This window comes from Pholcus phalangioides, unplaced genomic scaffold (genome assembly GCF_987345545.1).
Source record: "Pholcus phalangioides strain wild (caught in Gottingen) unplaced genomic scaffold, Ppha-v1.0 ptg000003l_1, whole genome shotgun sequence".
In the NCBI taxonomy this organism is placed as follows: domain Eukaryota; kingdom Metazoa; phylum Arthropoda; class Arachnida; order Araneae; family Pholcidae; genus Pholcus; species Pholcus phalangioides.
In genome coordinates this window covers 48173959-48189754 of record NW_028301596.1, presented here as the reverse complement: position 1 = coordinate 48189754, position 15796 = coordinate 48173959, and the positions used below count along the sequence as shown (strand labels likewise).

At 36.3% G+C, this 15796-nt stretch overlaps 1 protein-coding gene across 3 annotated transcripts in view; it reads left to right on the top strand.

The window, feature by feature from the left end:
- Positions 1–15796, top strand: part of Hmgcr (HMG coenzyme A reductase) — a 190883-nt gene that overhangs the window by 157048 nt on the left and 18039 nt on the right. For all 3 annotated transcript variants that reach the window (XM_089249639.1, XM_089249649.1, XM_089249631.1), the window contains 8 exons: positions 3497–3608; positions 4257–4344; positions 4464–4548; positions 8401–8506; positions 9634–9740; positions 9832–9951; positions 11568–11722; positions 13763–14001. In XM_089249639.1, coding sequence (XP_089105765.1) covers positions 3497–3608; positions 4257–4344; positions 4464–4548; positions 8401–8506; positions 9634–9740; positions 9832–9951; positions 11568–11722; positions 13763–14001 — 1012 coding nt within the window. The remainder of the gene's footprint in view (positions 1–3496; positions 3609–4256; positions 4345–4463; positions 4549–8400; positions 8507–9633; positions 9741–9831; positions 9952–11567; positions 11723–13762; positions 14002–15796) is intronic.

Sequence of the window (15796 nt, the reverse complement as noted above, 5' to 3'; positions counted from 1 at the left end):
GAATAGTTTTTTTCTGATTTTGTGCAGCTGATAAATGCTCCTTCCCTCCCCCCCCCCAAAAAATCGAGAATAATAATAAAGTATTTCCCTTTGTTTTTTCTGTTTTTTTCTATTTATACTGTGTGCATATTCCAATACTACACCACAGCAAAGGAAAAAAATCCTTCTGTTATCAAACTTTGAATAAAAGTTGGCTCCTCCATCTGATTGGTTGGGAGGGGGATATAAAAAGCATGTTATCAGAAGAAAACTTACAACGGTATCTAGGCTCAGCATTGCTAAAATAGGCGAGTATTAAAGATTTGAGATATCTGGGAATTGCCGAAATACAAAACCTGATTTAAGGTGAGATATCTTGTTATTACCACTGTAAGTCTTAAGAGTGTGTGAATATTTTTTGCCACACCGTGATCATTTTATATGTAATAGAGCTAATTAGACTCGATTTATACCTTATTGATTATTCTGAACAGCTTTTTGGTCTTGTCTCTCACCGAGATGTTTATGCACTAACCACTCAAGTGGGAGGACTTCATGTGCTAGTCAGGACCATCTTAAGAACATCATGGCCTCCTTCCTGGGCCAAGTGATTTTTATGAGGCCTTACCAGATAAATTTATATGCTTACTCCCAAAAATTTCAACCGGATGTCATTTTTGTGAGTCCCCCCCCCCCCAGGTGCCCGGGTGGGTTCCCATGTGCTAAGATGGCACTGGTGCTGGCTATAATGCTATATAAATACTGTATATGTACAGGATGATAAGAAAAATCCCTAGGTCACATTTTACTGGCAGACCGGTGTTTCTAGAGACATACGTCCAATTAGAAAAAGTATCCAAATAAAGATTAGACCTTAGATATGTCATTCATATTCTAAGGGGTCATTTTGTTATCAAAATGCAAAACACAGAAACTAACTTATTCTACAGATACCCTGATCCCAAAAACCCAATTAGAAAGTTGTTGTCAAGACTCGTCTGACCCCAACAGAAACTTCCACCAAGCAAAAATTTAAATATTGAGAACAGAAAAAAGTCACATGGATACAAATCTGTAGAATTTGGTTAAGATTGGTGCAAATCCTAATGCAATTTGTCCATTGCAATGGTAAATCTGAGATTTTGTGCGTCAATCTCAGCCGTTTCATCTGCAATTGTTCTTTCAAATTTCCCAGAAGTATACCATAATATTCTCCAATTATTGTTTAGGCCAGAGGTGGCCAACCTTTTTCCAAGTGACATATTTTAACATGCAGACCATATGTTCCGTTTTACGGGCACAATCGTTCTTTTTATTCTTAAATCAAAATAAAATGAGCAATATCTTAATGAGCAAAATATTGTTCAACTTTTTTTTTCTCTAAAAATGTTGTCTGTCACTCTTTCAAGTTTTAAATTGATTTATATTTGAGTCATAAATTCGATTAATGCAGTGTGTATACGTACATCAGTAGTTCATCTCGCCTACACCATGTTAAGCATAGACACCTGAACCGGAGGGCTCAGGGGTGCTTGGGCCTGTCTTCCTAATAGACTTTGTAGAAGGGCTTAGCCCTTCCCCACTAAGAATTCATGGATATGCAATGCATTTCCCCCATGCGGACGATCCTGAATCGCGTACACATGGGTGCAGTATTCCCTTCCCCTCCGGTGTCAATGATGGAGCCAACTGATTTAATATATACATAAAAAAATAGAGGGTGGCAATTGTGAAAGTGGCTTTTCAATGGGCCTTTCTCCATGGGCTCCACAGAGCATTGAACTTTGCTACAAGGGTCCATGACATCAAAAGGGTTGGGAAACACTGATATAGACTATATCTTGACAATCCCAAAAATGTGGCCATCACTTTTTCAGCAGACAAAACAGTCTTTGCCTTGTTTGGGGCCATTTCACTAAGCTTTACCACTGCTTGGACTGTTGTTTTGCCTCTGGTGTACAGCAGGGCCGTCTTAGGAGCACCATGGGCCCCTGGGCCAAGTGATTTTTTTGAAACCCTACTAGATAAATTTACATGTATGCTCCTTAAAAATTTCAACCACATCTCATTTTTATGAGATCCTCTTTTCTTTAGGCTCCCAGGCCGTGCCCAAGTGGCTCCATGCATTAAGACTGCACTGGTGTACAATGGTAAATCCATCTTCAATCCATGGTCAGAAATTGATGGCAAAAGTCCATTGTAATAATCTAAAAGAGATTGTGCTGCTATCTCATAGAGATTTTACCTCATTAATCAAATGACCATCATATACATACAGGCCTGTCAGAATGGGTTCCCTATGGAGGTTCTTTTCCACTCTGTACACCTCATGGTGGGACTGTAGTACCCATCATCCCCTTGTCCAGTGAGGCTTAGCGCTGCTGTGGTGGTCGAGTGGTCATAGTGACAGAATGAGACAAATATTCAATCGTTACACTTCACTTCTGAAATACAGATGGTAGCACTGAAAATCAGACACAACACTATATACACATCACTTCCAGCACAACTCATTCGGTAGTAAATTGCCCATGGCGATAGACTAGAGTTGTGCTTGATTTGAAAGAAAGAAAGTGAGGCATCAGAATAATTCAATCATACCTCTTCACAAATGCTAGAGATTTCAACTGAAGGGGTTAGTTCAATTGATGTGGTGAGAGAATGGTGACGCGAATAAGTGTGTTTGCAAGGAATAGCAAGTGTTTTAGAGAAGTGGTATATTTTTATTTTTTATTAGAGACTGCATTTCAAGTTTTCCTGGTCATTATTGCCCGCACTAGCTTTGCCTCTTTTTAAAATAAGTGAATGAAAGCAATTATCAGTTTCGTTCGAAATGAAAGAATGAAAATTTTATAATAGCTGAGTGATAAAAATTATACAGAAAATCTCAAAGTAAATGCATGATGACGATGATAAATAAATAGATTGATGTGGCGGGTATTTTTTTTTTAAATTCCCACGACACATTTTAAAAAAAAGATTTAGAAATGCTTGAAACACTTCGTGATTTTGCATAAAATTTCAGAAACTGATGACTTTCTTTCAGTTACACGAACTTGTAAATCGGTTTTCTGGGAAAGATGGCCACAAAAACAGTCTTCAATTTTTAGTTACTTTAAAAAATTACAGCTGTAACAAAGTTGTTCCATACTCTGCCGCGAAAGCTGGGCTGGAAGAGATCTCGGCAACGAGATAAGTCCAGTGGTAAAGTCCTGGCATTCATTCATTCAGATGTAACAAAATAATATTGTAATCACAGGTTCTAAATTTCGATGAAGAAATGTGATTTTTCTACTTTCTAAGAATAGAGCCTATTCAGTACCTATATATTACGTTAGTGTATACTTACGTAAATAGATTTTCATTCTATATTTTTTTTTTAAGTTCATTTTTCTTTATTTTTATTTGCTCACCTATCTGGCATTTTCATCTTTTTTTTTTCCTTGTTCCCTTGCACCAACACGTAAGTGAGAGATCGCTGTAATTAGTTTTCCTCTCTTTTTTTTCCTTCGAATAGGAAAACAAAGGTGTGGAAGTAGTAGTGATGACCATAATGAGGTGCATCGCCATACTCTATGGCTATCACCAGTTTAGGAAGCTCTATAAACTTGGATCCACGTATCTAGTTGGTAAGTTTATTTGGATTATACCTATCATCGATGTTGCATTTTATTTTTGAAATGATTACATTAGAAATAATTATTATAATTCCTATTTAGAAGCAAGACTCATGGCTTGGTTTTGCATTTTATATATATATATTTATTTAGCACTCATTTTTAAAAACTAAAACTGACAAACAATTAGTTCGAAAAACTGTAATAACCGGAAAAAAAAGATAATAATCAAAAGTATGTAAATGGCATATTGTTTGGGACCAAAGGACTATTTTGTAAAATTGAATGTCAACTTTATAGGTGTAGCTTTATTTTTTTCAAACCTCAAGGTTCGAATGTGAGCCGATCTCTCCCATTTAAAAAAGTCTGTCCTCCAGAGAGCAAGGCAGACCTTCAACACACTACTTATACAAAAATTTTTACATTTTTCTTCAAAATATGAAAAACAGGTGAGAACATCAGTATGACACAAAACATGCATAACTCTGTCAACATAAATACATTAGGGCCCCATGCATACACTCAGAACACATATTCCAGCATTTACCAATTTGTTAGAATTTTTCTAGGGAGATGGGTATGAGGTGTATTTATGGTCAAGCAGTAGTTAGGTGTGCTGTGAAATTTGAAATCTAATGTGCTAATCACATTTTTTTATAGGTATTGCCTGCTTATTCACAGCATTTTCCAGTGTCGTCTTTTGCACAAGTGTAACTAATTTCTTAGAAGGAGATTTCTCAGAGCTCAAGTAAGTGATGGTGAAAAATATTTGAAGTTTGAATAGAGTTATCAGCACCAGTTTTTTGCTATTATGAAAGTTATATCCCGTCAGTATATTTGATTGTAATAATTTTATTTTTTTTATAGCAAAGCGATACCATTTTTCTTTCTGCTTATCGACCTCACAAAAGCTGGGCTTCTAGCACAATTTGCTCTCAGTTCTTCTACACAGGTAATATTTATTTTCCTCTCTTTCACAGTATTTTTCATCTTGGTCTAACATTGATCTAGAATTTTAAAAATCTGTCTCATAAAGACATATACAAAATATTCTTTAACATATGAACTGATCATTCAAATGAATCTGAGCTAAAGCTGCTTTAATGATTTGATTTAGAATGTTGATGACATTTGAAATGAAATGACCAATTTATGTTTCAAGTTCTTCATAATCAGTGTATGGGATTTATTGCTTTTCAAACTAAAATACAGTCGATCCTTGGTTTACAAATTTGATTCATTCCTGAAGTCTGTTCATAAACCTAAATAATTTTTCCCATAGGAATGAATGTAAAATGAATTAATCCGTTCCTGGAACCGCAATTTCTAATGTGAATTTCTACAACAGCACTTCAAGCTCATGTGCATAAAGTCAAACCAATGGAAATGATTGGAAAAATAATTTACGTTGGAAAAATTCTTAATTTATTATAAATTGGAAACATTGCTCCAGCCTAATTCTTCAACTGACTCTCTAAAAGAAAATTGTCCTTAGACGAAACATGTCACACATACTTTTGAAATATGCTTCTCATTGGGACCTAGGTTTATTTTTAGTGTTCAGAGTGCTTTTCACATGTTCATAAGCCAAGGCTAGTTTGTAAACCAAATAATTTTTTATTGTTTTCAAATCGAGTCATTCATAAACCAAGATTCGACTGTATTGTAAATTAATGCAATGTTAAATGCATTAAAATGCTGAGGGATGACAAAAAATTGCCGGTTTTGTATTAATGTGCCTTTTTTGTTACATAAAATAACATGTGAAATAATTTACATGGGCCTTTACAATCGCTAATTGCAGAAAATTGCAGGTGAACAATGTAATGCTGTAATAATTTAGTATTATTGTGTGGTGCGTTGGAAGGGAAGGGGTGTTCTGTCTCGTTTCTTTTGAACTGTGTTAGTGCTCAAGTAAACAAGCAGCAAGTCCTGGTGACCCATCATCTCATCCTTCCCACAAATATCATTCGCCCCAAGTCATTCTGTGCAACAAGATCATATTTTTAACTCAAACATCATAATAATATTCAAAAAATCTTCAACGAATAAGGCAAATATCAGAAAATACTAAAAAATTTCTTATGCATTTCGACATGCTATGGGTGTCGTCTTCAGAGGATAAGAATATCACGCTGACAGAGATTCCAAATCTTCAATCTTGGTTGCTCAGCAGAAAGAAAAACTATACGCCTGTCCAAGTCAAACTTCATGGCAAGAATGAAGCGAAGTGCCTGCATGTAAGTAAACTCGGTCAGCGTGATATTCTTATCTTCTGAAGACCACACCCATAGCCAGTTGCGGCTCAAGCAAGGGTGCAAGGGGTGCGGCGCACCCGGGCGGCACGGCATTGCAGCCTTTAGTTAAGACCCCAAAATTTAACACAGTAAAAATTTACATGGCATCACCCTTTTGAGTCATACCTCGACAACAGAAACGTTGAAAAAATAGACAGGGCCTGTAATACCAGAAACAAGAATGTAAGCTATCGGGCGGCTTGAGACAAAATCTGTACCTGTGCGGAACCTATTTTTTGTTCCTCCTGCCTACCCCAGCCCATAGCTCCTACATCATGTGTCAGGGCTCCTCGGGCTGGAATCTTTCACTTAACCCAAAACAGATTAACCATGGGGTGCCCCCTTCTACAGTTAATTTATAGTGTGAAAAAAAACAAACAAAATGATAAGGATTTGGTCCCGAGCCTGTCTGCCCTACCATTGGGGGGGGGGGGTGGGTTAACCATGGGGTGCCCCCTTCTACAGTTAATTTATAGTGTGAAAAAAAACAAACAAAATGATAAGGATTTGGTCCCGAGCCTGTCTGCCCTACCATTGGGGGGGGGTGGGTTATGCCCTCCCTCGCGACTTATCAAAACAATTCCTACGCTCTTTCATCTTGGATTTTGCGCCCCTCCAAAGCAGACAGAAATTTTTCTTTAATTTTTTTCAAACAATGAACCTTTTTTTTACTTATTTATCTCAAATTTAGTACACCTCTTGCCCCCATGTAGCCGCAGTGGGTTGTATGGCCAAGCGCCACCACTGTATTCTTATCACAATGAGCAAGTGTGCATTTTGGTTCCGTCACACATGGCCCCCACAAGGGCGGAACTGACACAGAGCTCTAGCTCTGGGGCCCGGGACGATTTTTTGGCTTATTCACACTATAAATTAATTATAGAAAGTCCTGTGAGAAGTCTTATTGAGGGGGCTCACAAAAGGGGGGCTCTCAGCCTAGGGGGGGGGCCTGCTCAAGGATGAAGGAGAAGGGGGTGCCATGCCCTCACCCAGAATTTGTTCCATAATAGTCAAATGAAAGCAAAGGAAAAATTAGACTTCTCACTTGGCTGGAGTACCAGAAACACCTTTGAAAAAACTTTTTAAGTAAAAATAATCTCGTTACATATCACCTTTTCAGGATAAGTGATGATGTCTCACAAAAATAAGTGTTGTTTCAAGGATTAAGTTATCTGGCATTATTAAAAATGGTAAGATAATTCTAAAATTAAACAAAAAACAAAAATCTACTTCAAAAGCGGGACGTATGGTCACGCACATTTTGCGCAGTAAACAATATGTGCAGCTTTCTTCTGGGAAAAAAAATCAAGTTTATCTTGAGGTCCCCTTCACTGAAGCCCTGTCAGCCTCCTGCCAGGGTTGCCATATTTGGCTTCGCATCTGGGCGGAAAATAAGCTCGAGCCGCCCCTGCCCATAGCATGTCGAAATGCATAAGAAAGTTTTTAGTAGTTCCTGGTATTTGTCTTTTATTTGTTGTCTTATTAAAAAATTACTTTCTCAATAAATTTCATTTTATATTTTGGTGGACATGGGGGTGACAAGTTAAAACTCTGCACCGGGTGCCACCAGATCTTGCTATGCCACTGAGTCTGATACTGCATGATATTCATTATTAAGTGATGCTTCTCAACTGCATGTTTTACTGACTGTGAGACGATATTATAAACAGACAGTTCTTCTTCTTGGCTATTACGTAGTAGCACAGAGGTTAAAAAACAGCCGATCATCTGATTGTGTTTATTTTGACCTCTGAGTCATATCGTAATAGCCTTGAATACTTGTGCATTAGCTATACCAGAAGTAGTGAAAGTTTGTTTATCTATACATATTTGAAAGGTATTTCAATTTCATGATCTTTTTAGAATTGTTAAATCAAGGAGCTGGACATAAAAGATGAAATGCGATTTTGAGTCATTATTGACAGGGACATATCAAGGTATCTACCATCATGGGGGAAAAGTCATGAAATTTTAAAAAAAAAGTCACAGAAGTTAAGAAAAAAATCACAAAATAAGAGAGGCCACAGTTTTTTTTGCAAATCAAGACTTTCTGCATTTTTCTGCCAAATTCTCACACTTGATTTTATTCTTAAACTGTGGTGCCTTCAACTAGCTTATTTTAAAGCTGTGGACCATCCGATAGCTCTCCTAGCACGGTTGCTTTTCTTCAAACCTTTTCTCCTTGCTGGGGATAATTGAGTGAGTAGCAAGAAAGAGAAGGAAGCTGAAAACACAACCTCTCTCTCGATGGAGAATGGGAAGCTGAAACAGGCAGTGGGATCTCGTAAAACTTTAGGGAAAATTACGGGTGAGACTGTGCCATCGGTTTGTTGGGGGCCATTGCTATAAAAGAATAGTCCAGCAGAATTCATTTAGTCGGATGAGAAGAGATTAAGGAAAATTCACCAAATTTTTATTTTTGGTATGTGGTGGACGATACCCTGTGCAATTTTTTTTTTATTGCTTTTTATGCACTGCAGCTGGAGTTGAAATTTTTATTATTACAGGATGAAGTGCGAGAGAACATAGCTCAAGGGATGTCTGTCATAGGACCAACTATAACACTGGACACGATCGTTGAGACTTTAGTTATTGGCGTTGGAACACTGTCTGGTAAATTATTCTTTGAATCCCTTATTTATTCTGTTTTCATTTAAGGAGCTTATTTTTCCACTTCTTAGAAAACATTCCCACTTTTTCCACAATGTACTTTTCAACGTTTTCTGAATCTTTGGGATGATCTCCATCAGATTATACAACAGGGTTTATTCAAATGGGAATATTTTTGGTGGAAATCATAATGTAAATTGGGTTGTTTCTACCAAAAGGGAACATATAGATCTTATTCATTCACTTCTGTATTTTTCATTCAAAAGAGAACATAATAAAATGGTTGTCCTATTGGCATTAAGGAATTTTTTTATCCAAAATGGCACATTTTTCCGAAGCACTTTTAAAGTGGCATTCTACAGTAGAACCTCTCAATAAATTTAACGGACACCCGTGGAACAGAAAATTTTGTCCACTAACGAGGAGCCATAAAATAAATTGAGTCTCATCACTGTAATTTAAAGTGTCCTTTGGTGAAGGTATCAACTAACAGGAGTGTTTGTTGATGGAGGTGTCTGCTAATGGGAGTGTTCATTATGGGAGGTTCCACATTAGTATGTTTGTTTTTTTCATGTTATTCAAAAGAGAAAAGTATGGGTAACTTACTTGGCTAGGTGAAACCTTCTAAAATCAACGGGTGGCATAGAAATTTCCAATTCTTCAGATTTAAATGAGCTCCAGTTTTGATTGAAAGCTAACATTTCTATTGATTTTCCTTCAAAATGGAACATTTCCATTGATTTTCCTTCAAAATGGAACATTTCTAAAATTTAAACATAGATAACTCTCTTGAACATTGATCAAGAAACATTAAATTTAGATATTTTTATGCCATTCCCATATGCTACCTGTCTGGATATTTTCCACTTTTGTAAAGCAGTCCATTCTGGAGAAAAAAGTTTTTTTTACTTCGACTGTGTTAATTTTGTAATTGTGGAAATATTTCCTTTTAAAAATAATCTCATTTCATATTCTTCAGAATTCATGCTGATGAAGAAAAATATAGATTAAGAAAATTTGAGTGTAATTCGTATTAATTTTTATGATATTAGAAATACATAAGCGTATGTTATTGAAACAGATTTCCATAGTCCTATTCAGTTTTATTTATTTTTTAAACATTCTTCCAGGTGTGAAAAGACTAGAAGAGATGTGTTGCTTTGCCTGCATGTCTGCTGTGGTCAATTATCTTGTTTTTATGGCATTTTTCCCCGCATGTTTGTCACTTATTCTCGAAGTAAGTTAACAAGATTCAAACTTATTTAGATCATTCATTTGAGACATTTGTAAGGGAAGACGCTAAATGTACTATTGCTCTTTCTCCAAAGTTATCAAGAGATAGTGATGAACTTAGACCTTTATGGCATCTTGGTACTCTGACTAGGGTTTTACAACAAGAGGAACAACAGAAACCGAACCCAGTCCTTCAAAGAGTAAAAGTTATTATGGTGAGATTCATATTCATCACATTTTGTTTTCTCTGGTGTTTTTGCAAACATACTATGACAACTTGACTAGTGGAAGAGAACACTGATTGATTGATTGATGATAAAAAAAAGTCTTTTTTTTTTTTTTATGCTTGTGTATTCAGTTTTTGACTTTATTGGGAACAAAAATACAGTGGAACTTTGGTTAACAAGCTTAATTCATTCCGTGGATGTGTGCTCATTATCTGAATTGCTGGTATACCGAATCAAACTTCCCCATGGAAAATAATGGAAATTCAAATAATTTGTTCGACTATTATTCATTCACATAAAAATGTGACATAAAAACAACATTCAATCAATCATACAATACAATCATTTTTGTACAAAAAAAATATGTAAAATAAACACACAATACAATAGTGTTTACAGATTAACTTACTCTGAACAACAAGAGAGCGAGGAGGACTATCGTGTAAATGACTTATGGACTCAAGGTTGTCTGTAAACTTATTCAATCTTTGAAAAAGAGTCAATGAAATGAAACTTGCTTTTACCTACTTTTTAAGATTTTTCAGAAATGAGAAATTACATTTTCATTGGCCATATTTATTGCTCGTACACTGCTATAGCTTTATCTTGGTGGTTCTTTTCTAGAAGATTTTGCTTAGATTCCCGTATTCTATGTATCTCTCTAATCTAATTTGAGGTGAGACTTTTCCTCACTTCTCTCTTCCTCAGACGAGATACCGTCCATAAACTGTTTCTATTGCATACAAAATGAGATCCATCAGTTCATCTGCAGTCATCCTCGCACACCTCCAGTCCCATGGTCTCCCCCAAGGACATAATCTCTTCTACAACGGGTGGCTCCTGCTCATTAGCCATCCCCTCAAAATCACGTTCAGTATCGCAATCAGCCCACAGTTTTCTCAAGCTGAATTAAGTGCATATAAGCATGGTTACAATACTACTTCTAGTTTCTTATCGTAAACAGTCATGCTCACACATTCATTCATTTTCCAAGTAAGGCATGCTGACTGGAGACTAAGGGAGAATATTTTCCACAGTAAATGTGTGAATGAAAGTGAAAAACCATCAGCTCAGTTGTGATAACATGAAAATAAATAAAGCTCAAAATTTATTCTCGTAATATGAATTATCGCTCAAGCAAAATTTGTTCAAAATTTTTGCTCATTTGCTCATCAAGTAAAGTTACATGATAGCTTATTTCACCTGACTCGTATTTGAAACAACAACAAAAAAAAGATAAATTCTATGTGGTTTTTCTTTTTTTAAGTTTTGATACAACAAATATACTTTTTAGGTTCTTAGTCTAACCAGGAATCACCACTAAACCTTTTAAGTTTGGGATACCCTGCCTCTGGGCACTTTAGCGCCACTTTAAAGTGCAGTGACACATTGGTCTGGAGTTGTAACTTTATGATTATTTTCAATACAACTTCATCCCCGTATCTCCTAACACCCTTGGCCAATCTCACAGCAACTGATTGTACCACTACACACATTATTTAAAAGTCACTGGTCTAACAATTTTGCATATTTCTTTAGTATATTATATTTCACTTTCTTGAACACCAGTTTCATGTTTTACTTATTTATTTCATGTGATACAGTCTGCTGGTCTTGTGCTGGTCCATGCTCACAGTCGGTGGCCCATATTGCTAGCAAACAACAGTGTTCTGGATCGAAATAGTGCCAATTTATCTCCACCCAGCGAAAAGATGTTACCTTTGCCTGAAGGCTATGAATGGGACATATCGTTGCAAAAGTAAGGTTTGAAATTAGATTTAATTTCTGAAATTTATGCATACGTATTCCCCGAAACATGTGTCTTTTGTATAGTAATACCTTTTGAAGTTGCACGATACGTAAGACCGATAATAACCGCATAAGTTGAATTCGTGTAAGTCTGGGTAAAATTTTGCATACACAAACACATAAATATGTGGAACTAAAACTCAGGAAGAACGCCAATCTTCTGGCAAAAATTACAATAAAAAAAAGTTATTACAGTTATTTCTGCACGTGGTATAAAATAGAAAGTAAAAGTTGTTTTGACAATGATGGTTTCATAATATGTAAGTTCCGTGATCAGGTCCGTAAAAAGTCCATATTCTCTGCAATCTGTGCAAACGAACGTCATGTATGGTATGTCCCAAATTTTTTTCATAAAACCTTGGTTTTGGAGGCAAGAAAAACTTTCACTTGTGAGTTGAAATTAATTAAGTCTGCAGACTTGGGGAATTATCATTGATGAGAATTAACAATTTTTCCAACAGTCTCAATATAAGGTTGGACTTTTCAAAAATGGCAGATGTCACACCAAAGCCTTGGAATAAAATTTCTAAAAATCACTGCAAAGTTTTCATTTTTAACCACGTCCGTAGCTTATACTGTAAACCAAGGGCGCTCAACGTTTTTGGGGAGTGCAGGCCACTTCGTTGGTTTGCAAACATGATGTGGACCACATAAGTGTTCCATAAATGTGCCAGGGGTCACTTAAGTGGCCTGGGATTGTCTTGCGGGTCTAGACATGTGCTGCAAGTCACTTAAGTAATCTAGAACATAGCCCCAGTTGAATTGCCCAATTCTGAATTCATCTGTAAATGTGCCGTGGGTCACTTCAATTATATGTAAATGTGCTGTAGTTACTTAAATGATCTGTAAATATGCCATGGGTCACTTAAATGATCTGAAAATGTGCCTCGGGTCATTTAAGTGATGTGGAACATTGCCCCAACTCACTTAATTCATCTGTAAATGTACTATGAGTCACTTGAATCACATGTAAATGTAGCGTGGGTCACTTAAGGAATCTGGTTATGTGTGTAGTCACCATTATAGTTGGTATCACTAGTATAAAGGTGATATGCTGACACTTCAATTCAAGTAGTGACTTGTCCATAAATTTGAAGAAACACTGTATGATACACAAAATAAAAAGAAACAAGAATACACGGACACATAGAAAATGACATCTTGACTCTGCAAGAAACGAAAGCCTACTTTTTCAAAACAGCGAAAGAAATGTAAAGAAAAGGTGCACTCAAGAAAATGATGTTTTGGCAGATTTATAATATTGGAATGCCAATGCCTACGCACTCTTGCTGACAGCACCGCCACATGTGTGACTTCGTTTGTGGTCGCGGGCCACATCAAATGACTGTGAGGACCATAGGTTGAACATGTACACTACCACTACTAAACCACACATGCACCTTATCCACATTCCTCGTCCGGAACTTCTAACAAATTGCTACATGTTGTAATGTGAGTGTATGTGTTGTGAACCTAACATCAAGTTTATTTCTGTGTAATGCTTGTTGTGTGTAGTGCTGTCATCTACCATCAATTTTTTCCAACTATGTGTGGAGTGTAATGATTGAATAATCGTATCGTTGTGGGCATGTTGCTGTCTGTGGAGAGACTTTTTAATGGGGAGATTGGCTCACATTCGCTCCTTAAAGTTGGGGGGGGGGAACTTCAGCTGACCACCAGTGTGGCAATGGTGGGGGAACATGTAATCGTCAGCCTCTCAAAAATCAACATAGTTCAATACACATACTGTTCTGATTGGCCTAATAATTCTTACTTCATCATAACTTAATAATCGCTACCAATTCAGCTATCATCCTGTTACTGTGCCTAAATTTTAAATATGTGAATTTTTCACAAAAGATCACATCATTTGGGGTATTAAGGTATTTATGTTTATTATTGTATTTTACTGTATTATTTATTGTATTTAAGTTTTTATTACTGCTTTATTTGTGAATTTCACTTGCTCATCGTCTTGTTTTCATTCCAGGTGGTTTGCAGTCAGTGCGGAGCAGATGGTGATATTAGTATTAACTTGTGCATTAGCTGTTAAATATTTGTTTTTTGAATCTCGAGATGAGCTTACAGAGCAGTTAACTTCAGCAGCGTTGTCTTCCCCGTCAAGATGTGTAAGGACTTCAAAAGGAGTCTTCACTTCTAGAACTGTGCAAACATTAGACTTAACTGAATGCTATTCTAGTCTCACTCAGGAAAATCATCATTCATATGGTGAGTGAAACTTGTAGTCTTTTTTCCTCCCGATTATATGTTTTGGGAATAAATAAAAGAAACAGTAAGTCTACGTTCAAATCTCAGCAAGAGATGTGAAGGCCTTTAAGCTTAGCATGCTCCCCTACACATGAGGAAGAGGCTGACAGTCTCTAGCTTGGAGATGAAAACTAAATATAATGGAAAACCTATTAATGCTGGGACTAGAGTGAACAAATGGGGCAACTGTCCCGGGCAGCAAACTTTAGGAAACTTTTGGGAGGTAACGAAAACACTTTTATAAAATCATTGAATTATACTGTAGGACGGGAGCAGAAAAATCATGTCCCCCCCACAAAAGTCCTAGTTATGGCTCTACCCCTATATAACAATACTCAAGGCTCTGTTGAAACGTATCATTATGCAAGAGGTACCATTATAGACATTACTAGCTATAATACTTGGCGCCAGTGTTATATGAAAGAAAATTTTTGAAGGGTAATTTCACTCCTCTCCAAAATTTTAAGGGGTAGTTTTGTAAAATGAGGGGTATTTTTTTTTAATAAAAAAGTTATATTGTATTAAAGTAATACACGTACTTGAAATTTCTTGAAGGAGTATTTTCACTCCTCTACAAAATTTAGAGGGGTAAAATTGAATTTTGATGTGTTAATCACTCTTCTGAAGGCGTATTGGTGAACACTGCTCTGGGGCTGCCCAAGTTTTCTTCAATTACTGGTAGGATTGAAAAACCATTATAAAGGAATAAACTATTATACGCAGGTCTATACTGGCAGCATTAAAGAAGTTACAAACCATTTTAAAGGCATATACATACATACCTGAAACATATTGTTTGGAAATCACAGTAACCAAAGAAACATTCCAGAAGTGATAATTTTGTGATAATTCCAGAAGTCATTGGTGAGGCCCAAAAACCAATGTTGTCTGACACTTTTTCCACTCATTTCATGCATTTGCCCTGCTCTGACAAACTTTTAAAGTAGCCCATCATTCAAGTCGAGCTCTGTTTGGTCTATTTACACAAGTATTAAAATTTTTGTGAAGATTGGTCTAAAATGATAGATTTGCATGGACACAAATAGACATACATACAGAAAATCAATTTCATATATATATATATATAGATAGACTAGCGGCGCTGCCCTGGTTTTCTTCAACTACTGCGAGGATTGAAAAAATGACAATCCATTATAAAGGCATAAACTATCATACATAATACTGGCATCATTAAAAAAGTGACAAACCATTGTAAAAGCATATGCATGTCTGAAACGCATTGTTAGGGAACCACAGTAACCAAAGTAAACATTCTGAAAGTGATTGTTGAGGCAGGAAAACCATTGTTGCCCGACGGTTTTTCACCCATTTTTGGCACTTGCCCAGTCCTGGCGAACTTTTAAAGCAACAGATTCAATTCGGGCCATGTTTGGTATATATGCCAAATTTGGCGACGATAGGTCTAAAATTGGGATTTGTATAAAGAACAGACATACGTACATACTTTCATATTTATATATAAGATAAGAATATATTAATACCATGAGAAGTGCATCACAGGACCAGAGAGTAATGTCATTATTAGGACTAGGATTTCTATGACTTTGGGTATTTCACTATTTTTTATGTGATAGAGCATATTTTGATGATTTTTAGGCATTATTTTGCAAAAATTTCTGCATTTTCAATGAGGAAAAGTTTTTTGGCCTTGCCCTCTCATCTTCTGCTTAAAAACTTAAATGAGGTTGAGATTAAAAAAGAAGGATCTTTTAGTGTTCAGAAACATCTGTACATT